Genomic DNA, 16,061 nt, shown 5'->3' on the forward strand with positions numbered 1-16,061 from the left:
AGAGGAAGACGAGCTGCTTATTGATACAGTAAGAAAGGAACAACCCTCTGAAGCTGAACAAGCCTTTGTAGACATATCAATAGGAAAGCAAGGTGTAAAGCTTAAGTTTAAATTACGTTCATAGACACGCTGCCGCTAAATATTCGCAGGCAAATCCACAAATCATTACAAGGAATGTCTATTAAACATCTGAGATTCACGAGTACCGATTTGGGTATTGAACACTTCGATGGATAAAACTTGTTCAAAAAACGCATTACACAATTGAGAAGGCAGCAAAAGAATATGAAGTGAGTGACGCATACAAGCATATTTATAAGTGCAGCTACTGCGGAAACAAAGCACGGTGTAAACCTTAAGTTTAAATTAATTTCATAAACAGGCTGCCGCTGGCGTTTGTCATGACTATGACGAATACGATATTCGCGAGATACAAGTTTAATGAGAAGACGCAGGGTATAAATGAGACTTTTCATCACTTTGTAGCAGAGTTAAAATTGCTGGTGAAGGACTGTGCTTATGCAAACGAAGATGAGATGGTCAGGGATAGAATAGTGTTTGGCACAAACTCAGCAAAAGTGCAAGAGAAACTTTTAAGTGCCGGGTCTGAGCTAACAATAAATAAAGCCGTGGACATCGCGAGATCGCACGAGATAGCACAAGCACAGCTGAGAACTTTCAATGCATGTACTCCGAGCGGCTCACGTGAACTGACTTTGCAGGACTGGGAAAGGTAAACCCGTGCATGCAGTGTGTGATGTCTCAGATAAAGAGGAAGACGAGCTGTTTATTGATGCAGTAAGAAAGGAACAACCCTCTGAAGCTGAACAAACCTTTGCAGACATATCAATAGGAAAGCAAGGTGTAAAGCTTAAGTTTAAATTAAGTTCATAAACACGCTGCCGCTAAACTTAATACTGGGAATGCCTGTTAAACATCTTAGATTCAGCGATTTGGGTAGTGAACACTTCGATGAATGAAACCTGTTATCTTTACAACGGTTGACAAACACAGAATATAACTTGAACACAACACATCCTTCACATACGAACCTGATTGAAAGAAATAATGATAATCAAATCCTTGATGACAGCGACACTCATAACAGTGACAAAACAATTACATTGACAATCATGTTACGTTATTTTTAAAATGTCTCCTTTTCTTTTTCATAACTTCTTTAACACACTACTTAAGCACGGGTATTTTGCTAGTATATATATATATATCTTTATTTATATCTAATATATACAAGATTATCTTCATTCTCCAAAAAAACATGAAATTAAATTGTTTTTTTTCTCAGTCATCATACAAAACACACGGGGTAACTAATATTAAATTAATTTTTGGGTGGAGTGTTCCTTTAATCTAATTCTGGTTTGCACCGAGAGAGCGGACATCTCTGGTTTAAATTGTTCAACACTCTAAACACTGAGTCCATGAAATGAAGTTCAAAAGCCCCCCACATTTCAATTTGGGATCTCCAGCAGTAATTTTCTTCTGGGTGGCTTCAGCCTGACAAGCTCTGAACGCTGCAGATGGAAGTCAGATGACAAGAGGGGGCTTTGTGTGATCCCTCCTAGGCATCGAGTAATCCTCTTAATCTGGATAATCTTCTGCTGTTCTAAAACAGATCCAGTACTGCGTGGAGGAGACACTTGTCATGTATGCATCAAAATATGTGTCATTTATTGAAAAATGTTTTACTGCACCAGGTCAATGGTAATAATAGTTATTGTAATTGTAAAAATATCATAATTAGAACCACTGTTTTCTTACCAGTCTTAGCATCATTACATTGGTTACCTGTGTCATTTAGAATTGACTTTAAAACTCTACTAATGGTGCATAAAGCCTTAAATGATTTTGCTCCTTATTATAGTTTGGAATGTCTGTCCCCCTACACTTCTCTTGGATTCCCTGCAGAATTTGTTATTTATTTCTCCAGCTTAGCTTGAATTTTATTTTGTTTTTTTCTGTCTTCTATGCCATCTGACCTTATCATTGGATTCATCTGTAGAGAAGTAGAATACAATATTGAACATAAAGACACTACTTGTCTGTTAATTATATATCTATGTTATGTAAGCTCATATGAATTTATTTTTGTTAGATAGATAGATAGATAGATAGATAGATAGATAGATAGATAGATAGATAGATAGATAGATAGATAGATAGATAGATAGATAGACTGTCGTACCTATCTGGAAAGGGAAGGGTGATTGTCTGGATTGCAGCAGCTACAAGGGGTAACACTGCTCTCGGTGCCGGGTAAGGTCCTTGCTAGGGTCGTCCTCAATAGGATCCATGATCACTTGCTCACCTACCAGTGACCGGAGCAGTCTGGTTTTATGCCTAAGAAGTCTACCATCGACCGCATCCTGGCACTGAGGGTTCTCGTGGAGCTCAAATGCAAATATTGGCAGAGTTTCTTTGCATGCTTTGTCCATTTTTCGTAAAGCGTTGAACTCAGTTGATCAAGCTGCCCTGTGGGACATCCTGAGGGCTCGCAGGATCTCTTCATAGTTGCTGGGTATCATGGGTGGCCTGTGCACTGGTACTGTGAGTGCCGTGCAGAGTGGAGGCAGGACCTCTACGTTTTTCCCAGTTGATTCTGGGGTTTGTCAGGAGTGTCGTTCTGCTTCTGCTCTGTTCAGTGCTTGCATGGACTGGGTACTGGACAGGGTTGTGGGGTTCAGCGGCTGTGGGGCATCTGTTGGCGTAGAAAGATTCACTGATCTTGACTTTGCTGACGATGTTGTGATCTTCACAGAGTCAATGGAGGCTCTGATCAGGGCGCTCAAGAGACTGAGTGAGGAGTCTGAGTGTCTGAGCTTACAAGTGTCCTGATAAAAACCAACATCAGGCCTTTAATGACCTCTTGGGCACGGCCATCAGCAATGTGTCTGTCTGCAGAGAGAGTGTCGACCTCATCGAGAGGTTTACTTACCTCAGCAGTGACATTCATGTCTGTACTGTTGGTTTGACTTTGTTTTGTTCATGGAGTCCCAAATGAGGCACATTACCTGCATTGTAAGGGAGTGTTAGTTATGACACTATAGCCACGTGGCCTGATTTCCTGAGGGTGATCCAGCTCGTAAGATCCTCATTGTTGGGGACCAGGCCAAGGGGTCGTTCACATAACACCTGGCTGCAGCAGATAGAAGGTCATTTCTGGAGGGTTGGACTGGACCTCGTGTCTGGGGTTGCCAACTGGGATCCCGAGCTGTTTCGTCGTGTGTTGGTTGCGGCAACGCACTGTACTGGTGCATGCTCCCCAACTTGACTTGATTTGTAGATAGATAGATAGATAGATAGATAGATAGATAGATAGATAGATAGTGAAATGCACTATAATAGATAGATAGATAGATAGATAGATAGATAGATAGATAGATAGATAGATAGATAGATAGTCTAACCTCACTGACGCTCATCTGGGATCCAATAACCACAGGTAGTGGGGGCGCTGCCACCTACCTTCTCTTCACTTTTATCCACAGTTCCGAAGGCTGAAACATTTCTAAATTAATAATAGGAGCATGTCATCTAAGATGTCATTTTATTAATTACTGTCACATACACATACATGTACATCTCACACACACAGAGCTCAACACGCTCACCTCTTGTCACAAGTTTGGAATTGTGCTTACTGCAATTCTGCACATACCTCTTAAACATTCATTTAGTTTTTTAAGGCTGCAAATAATCCTTATTGGTATGCTCTATATTTTTTGGGGGGTATTTTGACTGTCATGGTTTTGTGACTGGCACCACCATTTTGCACATGCGTGTTGTTGATGACACCTGAGGTGACTGCCGCCATGTCCTGTGGTGTCAGATACATGAGGATATTTAAACCAGCAGTGTGTCATGTGCATTGTCCAAGGTTGTGGATTAACAGAACTACCGTAAATCTTGTGCGTGAACAGTTTGTTTTGCTTGAGGGTAAGCAGGAATCTCCAGTTTGTTTTTGACTTTGTGGAAGTAACCCCTGAGGAAGACAGGAATAGTTCAATCAATCAGTCTTTATTCCGTCACAGATAAGTACATGGATTCATGCTTTGCAAAGCAGAAGGGCAAAGTTTTCTGGTTTCAATCGGATTTTAGTATTCATTTTCCTCCCAATCCCTTACTTATGAAAAAGCATCTAAGCATTTCATCAACTGTGCCAACCGTTTTTTTTTTTGTGTACTTGCCAAGAGGAGCCCCAAAAAAGGACAGGTCATCTTTCCTGTGTCTAACAGACATGTTCCTAAAAAAGGAAGTTATCCAAGTTCAGCTTACTTCACCTTGTCTTATGACAGATACCTGTATGAATAACCTGCCGTAATAATAAAAGAGCTTTTAATCCTTAGTAGCTTGAAAGCAATTAAATTTTCTTTCACAATTTCAAATATGGCTAACGTTTTTGGCTTTAGTATCATGACCGCTTACCAGTCACTCCCAGTTCATCGATCTTTATTCTTGCAATCAGTGAACACTGGGAAGGCTCACAGTGATAACCTCTCATAACCAGGAAAACATATTGGGAGATGTGCAGTGAGAGCAGCAAGAACACATAATATGTAGCCGGATCTGATGAAGTCTCAAAAGCTGCTACACATCCAGAGTCACCTTCAGATGACAGCGTGCCTGCATTTGTGTGTCACTTCCCTACTCGCTCACAAGTGTGCTGACCCTCTCAGGTCGTTCCATATCGCAAAGCCAGTGCCAGTCAAATTGTTTCTGATCATGGAGGGCTTCGCTACATCAAAGGTCTGTAATTTTCCAAGTGCTGCAGATCATTTGAATCCAGCAATGTCCGATGCTGTTCAGCAACAGCTGTCAACGTAATAGCAAGAACTTAGAGCTCAATTTAACAATGGTGACCAGGCAGGTGTCTGCTCCCAGATGTGCGTCTATGGCCACAGCACACTTCAGGCACTCCAAAATAATGTGAGTGTGTTTGGAAATGCAGCCCCCCTCACCCTCTATATGCCAACCCACTGAGAGGGGGCTTCATCAAAGAGGGACCAGTGTCACAGATTTGATGGTAAAACACAATACGTTTGTAGACTTTGGAGTGTGAATTAAAAACCGAAGGGCCACTTTTCATTTTGGATTATGCTTCATGGTGACAATCACAAACTGAAAGTTTGGTCTTCATAAATGGAGGAAGTCAAACATGTCCAGCACAGAATGTTGTAGGAAAATAAACTGAGTACGTCAAAGACAAAGCAAATGAGACACCACCTTCTGGGGATGCCTGGGCTTTATAGGGCTTGTACAGGAAGGGGCGGAGTCAACTGCCCTCACTAAGTGTCTTCTCAGCGTTGTGGAGGAAAAAGGAGACAACATAGTTAGCGACAGGACCCCATCTTTTCCGGGGGTGGTATTACATACCTTGGATTAGCGCAGAACGTGATCCTCTGACCCGCATGCATGACACTAGACATGGAGGCCCTTTGGTGCGGTGAACGTCAGTTAGCAGTTCCTTGGCCTTGCTGATGTTGAGTTGCATAACAATTCTCAGACTTCTCCCCCTGACTCCTCTCCTCTGTCTCATCTTTCTTATCGATACACCACATAAGTGCAGAATCATCTGAGAATTTCTGCCAGTGACATGACCTGCTGTTTTATTTCTAGCCGGAGGTGTACAGAGTGAAGAGAAGAGGGGGCAGGCCTGCTTGTTGTGGTGCTCCAGTGTTGCTCACACAGTCCTTGAGTCTCACAAACTGCAGTCTGCCTGACAGACAGTCCATCATCCAGGACACCACAGGCTCATCCACCTACATATTTCTGAGCTGACCACTTAACAGAGATGACTGGATGGAAGTGAAAGGCACTGGAGAGATCAAAAAACATAACACTCACAGTGCTGGCAGCTTTGTGGAGCAGATAGATAATTAGATCCTTCTTAGTTTTGTCTGATAGATAAACTGCAGTGGGTCCAGGTAGTCTTCCACAAGAGGAATCATATTAGTCCAGACCCAGTTTCTCAAAGTTCTTAAGTTCTTCATGATATGAGATGTAAGTGCCACTGCTTGGTAGTCATTAGGTGAAGAGGCACCGGCCTTCTTTGATACTGGAACAATGCAGGATGTTTTCCACAGCAGTGGTACTTTCTGGAGCCTTAGCGGACAGACTGAACAGATGACACAGGTGACAGGGGACACCATAAAGTGGGTCAGTATAGGCCTTAAGAACTCGAGGACCGACTCCATCTGCGAAGCTTTCACAGGTGTCTCCTCTCTTTGTCTTCAGTTATGGACAGAGGTGGACTCATCACTGGCTATTCTAGTTGACATGGTAAGAGTCAATGATGTGGGGTGGTATGGGGAGACTGGTCATTGGAAGAAGTTGGCAGTAGGAGGGAAAAGTCTACTAAAAAAATTGAATGCAATGTGCAAAAACGAGAGATGTGGTTGTGCTGTAGGAACAAGAGAAGAAGAGAAACAATCAAATGCGAGTGCCGATTCATGCGTTTTAGACATTAAAACGGCCGCAGAAACCTGGTGGACTGACTGATGTGCCACCAGGCTGCTCACAATGCCCACAGATCCAGGAAACTGGCGATGGCACATCCTCCAGCACACTGTAGGAGTGGGGAACCATGCTGTCGGATGTGGCCATACGGGAGCGGCCATCCTTTGCACATCACCTTTGGTTTTTCCATCAAAATGTCCATCTAGAGTTTAAATTGCGTGGGCTCTTCCATTCTATAATTTCCGAGTTTTATTATAAACATTATCGGCTGCATTTTAAAAAGCATATAAAGACACACTAAATAAGGAGGCAGTCAGGCAACATTTATAATTTGTCACTAAGTACAGTATATTTACATGACATACAATTCGCCATCAGTGCAATACATAGGAATGTTGCATAATTAGCAAATGTTTAGCTTCTTTTTATTTATATTCTTCTTCTCTTTATTTAAATAAAATATGTAAAACAGCTTAAAGAAAAGTAGCAAATAAGTAAAGCAACATTTGACAACTTTTAAAACAGTCGAACAGCTTCACACCGGTCAAAAAAAATAGAAGATTTTTGTAACCCAAACCATCCACGACCAGTAATGTAGCTGTAAGAAAAACGAAAAAGAAAACGAAAACAGAAAGACACAGAACAGACATGAATACGCTTCCTCACACAGATAACGGCTTGATATTTTCTTCCCCCCATTACGAACATTGTCGTTGACTTTGGCAGTTATTTTCGGATGAAATGACGAGATCAGACTGTTAGCTGTGTCGAGAAAGCTTGACTTCCGAATGGATCTTCACAGTGATAATTCAAGAAGGCCAGAAGCCAAAGGACACACAAGAGACCGTCAGACAGTACGCCATTCTCACCGATTATTTTCAGATGTGCAGAAAACTGAGAGGAAGAATCCCAAAAAAAAGAGGAGTACAAAAGATTACAAACACCCATCACATACTGAATTGTAGCAGTCGTCGCCATATTAGAAAACGTCTCGTTAGGCGAGCACCAAGTACAAAAAGGGGAAGAGGAGGGGTCTGACCCACGCCGATGGTAATGGTGAACTGGGAGGAGGGCATGCACAGAACGGGATGCGGTGTCTGACTCATTGACACACAGCTGTGCAAATGGAAACAACCTTTTCAACCATCAGCAGTACTCGAATGAATAAAACACTTTGTACGAAAATAGTCAAGCAGATTTCTAAAAGATACCAAGGATTCCATTTTTTTCATTTTTTTGTTCTGGTTTGGCACTTTATCTGAACAGTTATCTGTCCAAGAAGACTATAATTTGTACAAAAAAAGTGTTTTTTTTTTATCTTAAGGTTTTGTAACATGACTCGGAGAATACAGCAGGTACTAATTATAGGTAAACACTTGCACTTATTTCAAATTGAACATTCCAACAGATGTTTACACACATGCACTAAACAGACCGGAGAACTTCACCTCACTTCTCACTTGCTCCTGCTGCTATTTTCAACCGACTCCTCAGGAGAACGTGAATCCGACTTGAGGCGGACAAACTCTTTGGCCACTTCATCGTTGGTCCTCTGGGAAAGAATTCTCAGGATTGTGAGTCCAGTTTCATCCATCGAGATGCTTTTAACCAGAGGATACCAGGATGCACAGCTGCCCTTTTCTACTAAGTCCTTCAGCTGGATAACAGTCATACCGATGATACGGTCCTCTCTGGCAAAGCAATAGTCCTTTACGGACAGGTGAAGTTCGTAGGCCTCGGGTCCATCTTCATTACTCAGAACGCTACAGAACAGAAATGGGAAAAGTAAGAGGTTTAAGAAAATTCATAAATCTACTTATATTACATTGTACCCCATCTGCCCCAATGAGAACTTCCTAAAGCACCGTTTCTTGCACCAGGATATAAAGATCTTGTTCTAACATATGCAACACCGTAGATCAATTTGATCGACTATGGTTGATAATGATTTTACGTTTATAAAACTGCTTTCAAAAATCAGAATTTCTAATCAATATTTCGCTCCAACTACATACTATGTCTATCTACTTTTCTTTGTTTACTGTCTCATCTAAGAAAATTTTAGAAAGTTCCTAATAAAGAAAACGTAAGTTTTTGATATATTAGTATGGAGCTGGTACCATTCCATGTTAGAACTTCATTAGTATGTGTAATGTACATTATGGCAAACCTTTTATGTCCTGTAAAGCCTCACACAGCAGCACATCACTTTCACTGTGCTCTAACCGGTGGCCAGACAATTCCCCACATCAGTCAATTCCCCACATTCCCAACTCCCCACAATTACAATTCCCCACATCACAATTCCCCACATTGCAATTCCCACATTGCAATTCCCACTTCCACAACTCCCCACATTGGGATAATATGGAGTGCACTGAATTAATAATATAATGAAGGAATTCTAAAATGCAAATAGTAGTAATTAATCTCCAAAAGTTTTATTTCATGACAATTTATTGAAATGCATTACTGATTACAAAATACAAGTAACTGATATACACAAATGAACAAATGAGTTTAATACAAAATATGCTTGGTACAAAATAATGAATTAGATAAGGTCCTATTCCATTTGCTAATAATTCCACTGTACAGGTTTATCTAATAAAAGAAAAATCATTAAACTAAATGTACAGTACAAAAACTATTAATAATTGACAAGAATGACTAAAGTACACAGAAACTACTAAACACAAAGGTTACTTTGGAAACTGCATGTTGGCCAATTTTCTCAAATACTTAATCTTATCCTGTTGATTGGCATACCCTTGGACAGCCTCAATACTTCTTCCTTTTGGCTGTGGTCTGGTGCGCTGACGCTGAGCACGAGATACGTTGTAAGGCGAGAAGAATTTTATTTGATTTATTTCGTGTTTTTATTTTTACACCATAAGTAAAGTCTATTATTTTTGAGAACTTTAATTTTGGTAATTTAAAAAAAGATAAAAATCAAAAATGTTACGTTTTAGCATGTTTTAAGAAAGATTCAAAAAATAATAGAATTCAACTTACCTGTTTCAAATTTTTAAAAGGCAAATTGTATATAAAAATGCATGCTTGGATAATGTATTTTTACATATTTATTAACAAGTAGCGTTTTTAAATAAAATAATGCTCGATGTGGGGAAACGGAGGGCACGCTTTTGTATCATTATATGGACTGTCTTATATAGTACATTAGTCTATGGTTATAATAAATATTATCCCAATGTGGGGAGTTGTGGAAGTGGGGAATTGCAATGTGGGGAATTGCAATGTGGGGAATTGTGATGTGGGGAATTGTAATTGTGGGGAGTTGGGAATGTGGGGAATTGACTGATGTGGGGAGTTGTCATGGAACCGCTCTAACCATCCACCAGAAATATCAGTAGAACAACTGTGACAAGTACAGGCCACTCCATCCAACAAGCTCATTCATTGTATTCACCTAGATTGCCAAAAATATAATCTAAAGTCAAGATCTGGAGGTCCTTAGAGTCCTATTCTATACCAAACGCTTCATAACTGATCTGTGGGTATTTGTGTGAAAATGCTGGAAAACTGCATTCGTATGGCCTGATGAATGTTGAGATTGTGACGGAAAACCGAAATGGTTGCCACCTTCAGAATTCAAAATCAGACAATAAAAAAAACAAGGAAACACAAATAGAGATAGTCAATAAAAGAAATTTGAGACCATTTTCTGTAGCTTGAGAGACCATACAAGTAAGCTGCCCCAGTATCACAACCAAGGACTTCTTAAAGGTTGTCATGCTTATGTTTCAACTCCATGACTTGGTAGTTTGCTATGGACTCCCCAAAACTCTTTGAGTAAAGAAGTGCTTCTTGGCTTCAGTCTTAAATTTTTCTTCTTCTTCCTTTCCCACTTCTATGTGGGGTTGATGTGCTTGATCAACCTTCTCCATATAGCTTGGTCTGGCTCCTCTTCAGTGAGACCCTTTTCCTTCAAATCTTTAACTTTATCCACTCACCTCCACTTTGGCCTCCCTCACTTTCCCTTCCCCTGGACTTCTACTCCCATCACTCTTTTACCCACATATTCCTTGTCTCTCCTCATCATGTGTCCACACCACTTCAGACTACTTTCCAGTTCTTTCTTAGATGTTTCACCCTCTTGTGTTGTACCTCTGATTGTCTCATTTCATATTCTGTCCTTTTTTGTAACTCCACACATCCATCTCAACATTCTTATTTCTGCCACATCTAAGTCTTCTCCTGTGCCCCCTTTGCTGGCCATGTCTCAGCTCCATATATCATTGCTGGTCTTATAAACCTGATCTTTAGCCTTCGCCTTAGTTCTTTGATCATGCAATACTCCTGATTGTTCCAGGTGTTCCATCCACACTGTACTCTATGGGTTATCTCTGCATCTCATTCTCAGGCTACCACTGATCCTAGATATTTACATTTGTTTTCAGTTTTAAATGCACTTTATCTCCACCAATGTCCTCAAGTACTTGATTCACTATTAAGTTGAAAGAATTCTGTTGGATCTACTTTACCAATCACTTCGAGTAGTTTGAAGACTTGGATTAGATCCTTACACAGTCTCCTCTGCTTGAGACTGAACGGGTTTAATTCTCTGAATCTGTCACAGTAGGACATGTCCTTAAGTCCCATGGTGCACTTCGTTGCTCTCTTCTGCACAGTTCTAAGTGCTGTTATGTATTTTTGTACCGTGGTGACCAGAACTGCACACAATACTCCAGATGTGGTTTCACTAGTGCATTATATAGTCTGAGCATAACATCCCTCGATTTATATTCAATCGTTTTAATGATGTAACCTAACGTTTTCCTTTTTAATAGCTTCTGCACATTGCTTAGACAATGAAAATGTTATGTCATCATAAACCCCTAAATCTTTTTTAGGAGGTTGCTTCCTTTAGGACAGTGTCTCCTATCTTGTATTTATAACCGATGTTCATCCCTTTTGCAAATATATGAAGGTCCAAGTCTTTAGAGTACTGGTGTTCCCTTGTATGTAAGACATGGACGCTATCTAGTGACCTGAGATAAAGACTGGACTCCTTCAGTACTGTGTCTCTTCAGAGAATCCTTGGGTACCTCTAGTCGTGTTGACTAACCGGTTGTTGATGGAGTCCCGAACAAGGCACATTGCATGCATTACGAGGGATGTCAGTTACAGCACTATGGCCATGTGGTGAGATTCCTCGAGGTTGAATCCTCATTGTTGATGACCCGAGCGGCTGGACCAGGCCAAGGGGACACCCACATAACACCTGGCTACGCCTGATAGATGGTCATTTTCAGGGGGTGAGACTGGACCGCATGTCTGTCAGGGGGTTGCCAATCAGGATTCTGAGGTGTTTCGTCATATGGTGGGTGCGGTAATCATTGCATGCTTCCCAACCTGACGTGACTTGATCTCCCTTTGCACTTTGGCATCTTCACACAAAGCATTCTGGGAATCTGGAGAAAACTGCAGAGTCATATCTTTGAAGTGGAAACCTTGACGACTTTTATAAAATATCTAGATGAGATATTGAGAGAGATTAGTTGTCAGCTAAACACAGGTGCTTCAATGACTGAATGGTCTTCTTTCCATTGTCAATCTTCTGATGTTCTCGTGTTCCTTCTGGTTTTGTGAGGCTTTTAACCAACTAAAACCTTTGACACAAAACTACTGTTTGTCAGTAGGATGACCATGTCTCTCATTTTCTGAAACATCACGTACAGTACATTTTGCTCTCTGGCTGAAACTTTACAGTCACTTTTTGATAAGTAAGTCACTGACACTTACAGTCGCTTTTTGCTGTTAAGACTATTGTTTGCTGGAATGGCGACCTTTCTCTTCCATTTTCTGAACTGTCAAGCTCAGTGTGTCATCTGGCTAAGATTGTTAGTACCCTACAGGATGGCTATGTTAGGCTTTTCAGCCAGTTCAGCTCCTGGTGAGAGATTATCATGTGCTTGTAGGGGGCCATTATTTCGTTTTCTAAAACATCCCAGTCACTCTGTATCCAGCCTAATGGAGGATTTCCAGGAAGTAAAGCGTTTGCCACAAGGCCACTATTTTGATAATTTAATGACCATTCTTTAATTTCCTGAAATGTTACATTTCTGGCTCAGCTGGAGCTGTTTGTGAGGATTGGTAGCACTAATGAGCGTTTTATTTACTTTGAATGATTAAATTATTTATTTTTGCTGATCTTGGTGAGCTGCGACCTCCTGTATTTCCTTAGTTTCACCACAGTGGCTGTCGGTATGTCATCTGCTGCCAGGCTTGTTCACACACACTGCAAGCTTACACATGCGGATACTCCCTGGTGCTCGCCGGCTGAATCCTGACACTGGTATGTGGTGTGACAGCGGGTGACATTGTCAAAGACGAGGCGCAGGAGGCCAGTCAACAGCTTCTTCTTGATCTTTGCATGGAGCTGTTAGACCAGGTCTTTGTGCCATTCTTTGCTGGGTTTTCCTAGATGGTTACTGTTTTCTTGTATTTTGCTTATCATCTACCTCTCTTCTTCATTTTGGTGTTTGTCTGTTCTTTGGAATGAGTGAAGAAGACGCTGGCAGGTGACTTTGTTAGCTTTTTTTAATGGTGAGGCTTAGAGTCAGGGCTTGATAGGGTGCCACCACTTGCTGTCACTATGAACAAATATGGAGCAACAGCTTAACATCATTTTTTTCATGCCAGCTGAATCCTTAAACCATGAAACTATAAACCTTTTTGGTGCAAAACTGCCATTTCCTTCTGGGTCAGCAATGATTTTGCTTTTTACCCTGTGTCACAAACATGTGCATGGGAGTCAGCTAAAGGGTCCTTTTTCACCATGACAGACCAATGCAGAGCCCACATCACTGTGGATACCGCACTGATCCGCCTGTTGATCTCACGCTCTATTCTTCCCTCACTTGTGAATAAGACCCTGAGATACTTGAACTCCTCCACTTGGGGCAGGATCTCGCTCCCAACCCTGAGAGGGCACTCCACCCTTTTCTGGCTGAGAACCACGGTCTCAGATTTGGAAGTGCAGATTCCCATCCCAGCCGCTTCACACTTGGCTGCGAACCGATCCAGAGAGAGCTGAAGATCACGGCCTGATGAAGCAAAAAGGACAACATCATCTGCAAAAAGCAGTGACCCCATCCTGAGTCCACCAAACCGGACCCCCTCAACGCCCTGGCCACGCCTAGAAATTCTGTCCATAAAAGTTATGAGCAGAATCGGTGACAAAGGGCAGCCCTAGCAGAGTCCAACTCTCACCGGAAACGGGTTCAACTTACTGCTGGCAATGCGGACCAAGCTCTGACACCAGTTGTACAGGGACCGAACAGCCCTTATCAGGGGGTCCGGTACCCCATACTTCCCGAGCACCTCCCACAGGATTCCCCGAGGGACACAGTCAAACACCTTTTCCAAGTCCACAAAACACATGTAGACTGGTTGGGTAAACTCCCATGCACCCTCCAGGACCCTGCTAAGGGTGTTGAGCTGGTCTACTGTTTGTTTTCCCTCGCCCGGACGTGGGTCATAGGGGCCCTTCTCTGGAGCCAGGCCTGGAGGTCGGGCTGGATGGCGAGCGCCTGGTGGCTGGGCATGCACTCATGAGGCTCGGCCGGGCACAGCCCGAAGAGACAACGTGGGTCCCCCTTCCCATGGGCTCAGCACCTATAGGAGGGGCCAAGGAGGTTGGGTGCAATGTGAGATGGGTAGTGGCCGAAGGCAGGGACCTTGGCGGTCCGATCCTCGGCTACAAAAGCTGGCTCTTGGGATGTGAGCAAGGCCCTTAACCTGAAATTGCACCTTCCTGGGTATGGCGTTAACCAGCATCCAGACCTGAAAGCAGGTCCCCCAACTTGCAGGGAAAACTCGGTGGTTGGTGGTAAGATTGGCACTCCAGCCACTGCAAAAAAACTTCACACAGTTCCCCTCCATTTGTACTATTGTGTTGCTGAGGTGTCACCCATTTCACGACTACGCTTGGGTCCTAATATGGGATCATGAGGTGGTTTGTCGTATGGTAGGTGCTGTATTAGTGCCTGCTCCTAACCTCTCCTGCTCTTCTTTAAAAAGTTGGTCCCACCACTCCCAAACTATCAACAAACAATGACTATGCGAGACTAGTCAAAATGTTTGAACTTTTACAGAATTACGAAACACAAAAGGATGGATGGTGTCCAAAAGTGGCAGATGTGCACTTTCTGGCGGTACATAAACTTGTAATTACACTCAATTCTCTTCTTAGCCAGATTATCGTCTGCATAGGCGGCAGAGAGAGACTTGGTGTTCTCCTCACGGGCTGGAAAAATGGCAGTGAAGGTCTGCAGCATGCTAGACTCCACTTATTGTGACCTGGCACGCCTCCTGAACATTTCCAGGGTCCTTCACCAATGAAACAGCTCAGGTACAACCCATTCCCTTGGCAGCCTGTTCATGTCCTAACCACCTGCACTCCCTCAGGTTAGCTGGCCAGAATTTCTGAGATTTTATCAATACTAGTTTTAAACTGCAGTAAGACTGGGTCTAAAGTATTATTTTTTCTAAGTACATATTGTAGGGAGAAGTCAAGTAAAATGACCCCTTTTATTGTCTAAATAAAACAAAGATTACAATATGCAAGCTTTCGAGGCAACTCAGGCCCCTTTGAAAGCTTGCATATTGTAATCTTTTTAGTTAGCCAATAAAAGGTGTCATTTTGCTAGACTTCTCATTACATCCATAACACAGTACAACACCCTAGTACTAAGTACATATTTAATTTAAACATTATTACATCATCCCCACAATGGATGGATGGATGGAAAGATAACAAAAAGTTCTCCACTGTATATAAAGCACAGGCCATTGAGGTTATGTTGCGTCAGTGTTTTCTCCATCTTTGTTCTCAGCCCACATCATGGTAATGCAGTTTTCCCAACACAAGGGGGACATATTTTACAACAGACTAGATACCACAAAGCCTTTACTAAATACAGGGGCATACTCTACAAAGAAATAAATAAAATGTATTCCAGGAAAATAGGAAACAAAGATTCCAAAATGAACCCCTTTAACAGCATATCCATCAAGACTCAAATAAGCAGCAGAAAGCCTTCATTAAGTTCTAACCACTTAGGTTCCTTATCACTATGCACCGTCTGGAATTTTCTTCAAACACGAATAGGACATACTGTACAGTATATTGTATTTAAGAACTTAGTATACTGGCACAAGATTTATAAAACAGCAGAATGTAGCGGTTTCTTCATGAGCATCTGATTCATGGTTCAGTGACCTCAGTCACTTATTGGATGTGAACGGCTTTACTCTAGTGAGCACAACCAGAGTAGAAGAGCCTGATGTGAGTTCATCCTGGGGCCAGTTATTGAATGTCACTGGATGTTGCCCTAAGGAAGGAAAAAATGACTTCCTTTGTAATGTACCAGCATGTGCCTTCATGGGATGAAGACAGTTTGCCAGGAGCTCCGTTCTGTGGACTACAACCAAGTGGTGGGCCCAGCAAATCAATTTAGAGGCTGATCCAGCCAAACAGAGGAGTGGATTTGTTTAGTTTTGATGGAGTTTAATGCCTTTAACTTTGATTTTGAGATCCTTTCACCATCTTCTTCTTC

General features: G+C 42.0%; 1 protein-coding gene across 6 annotated transcripts in view; it reads right to left on the reverse strand.

The window, feature by feature from the left end:
• Nucleotides 1-6,303: 6,303 nt before the first annotated feature.
• Nucleotides 6,304-16,061, reverse strand: part of LOC120539924 (protein unc-13 homolog C-like) — a 471,266-nt gene continuing 461,508 nt past the window's right edge. For 5 of the 6 annotated variants that reach the window (XM_039770280.1, XM_039770279.1, XM_039770278.1 and 2 more), the window contains one exon: nucleotides 6,766-8,240. In XM_039770280.1, the coding sequence (XP_039626214.1) occupies nucleotides 7,934-8,240 (307 nt within the window). In that variant the 3' untranslated portion in view covers nucleotides 6,766-7,933. Of the gene's footprint in view, nucleotides 6,422-6,765; nucleotides 8,241-16,061 lie in introns of those variants that run through there. The other variant, XM_039770276.1, reaches the window with a different exon arrangement.

This window comes from Polypterus senegalus, chromosome 12 (assembly GCF_016835505.1).
Source record: "Polypterus senegalus isolate Bchr_013 chromosome 12, ASM1683550v1, whole genome shotgun sequence".
Taxonomy (NCBI): domain Eukaryota; kingdom Metazoa; phylum Chordata; class Cladistia; order Polypteriformes; family Polypteridae; genus Polypterus; species Polypterus senegalus.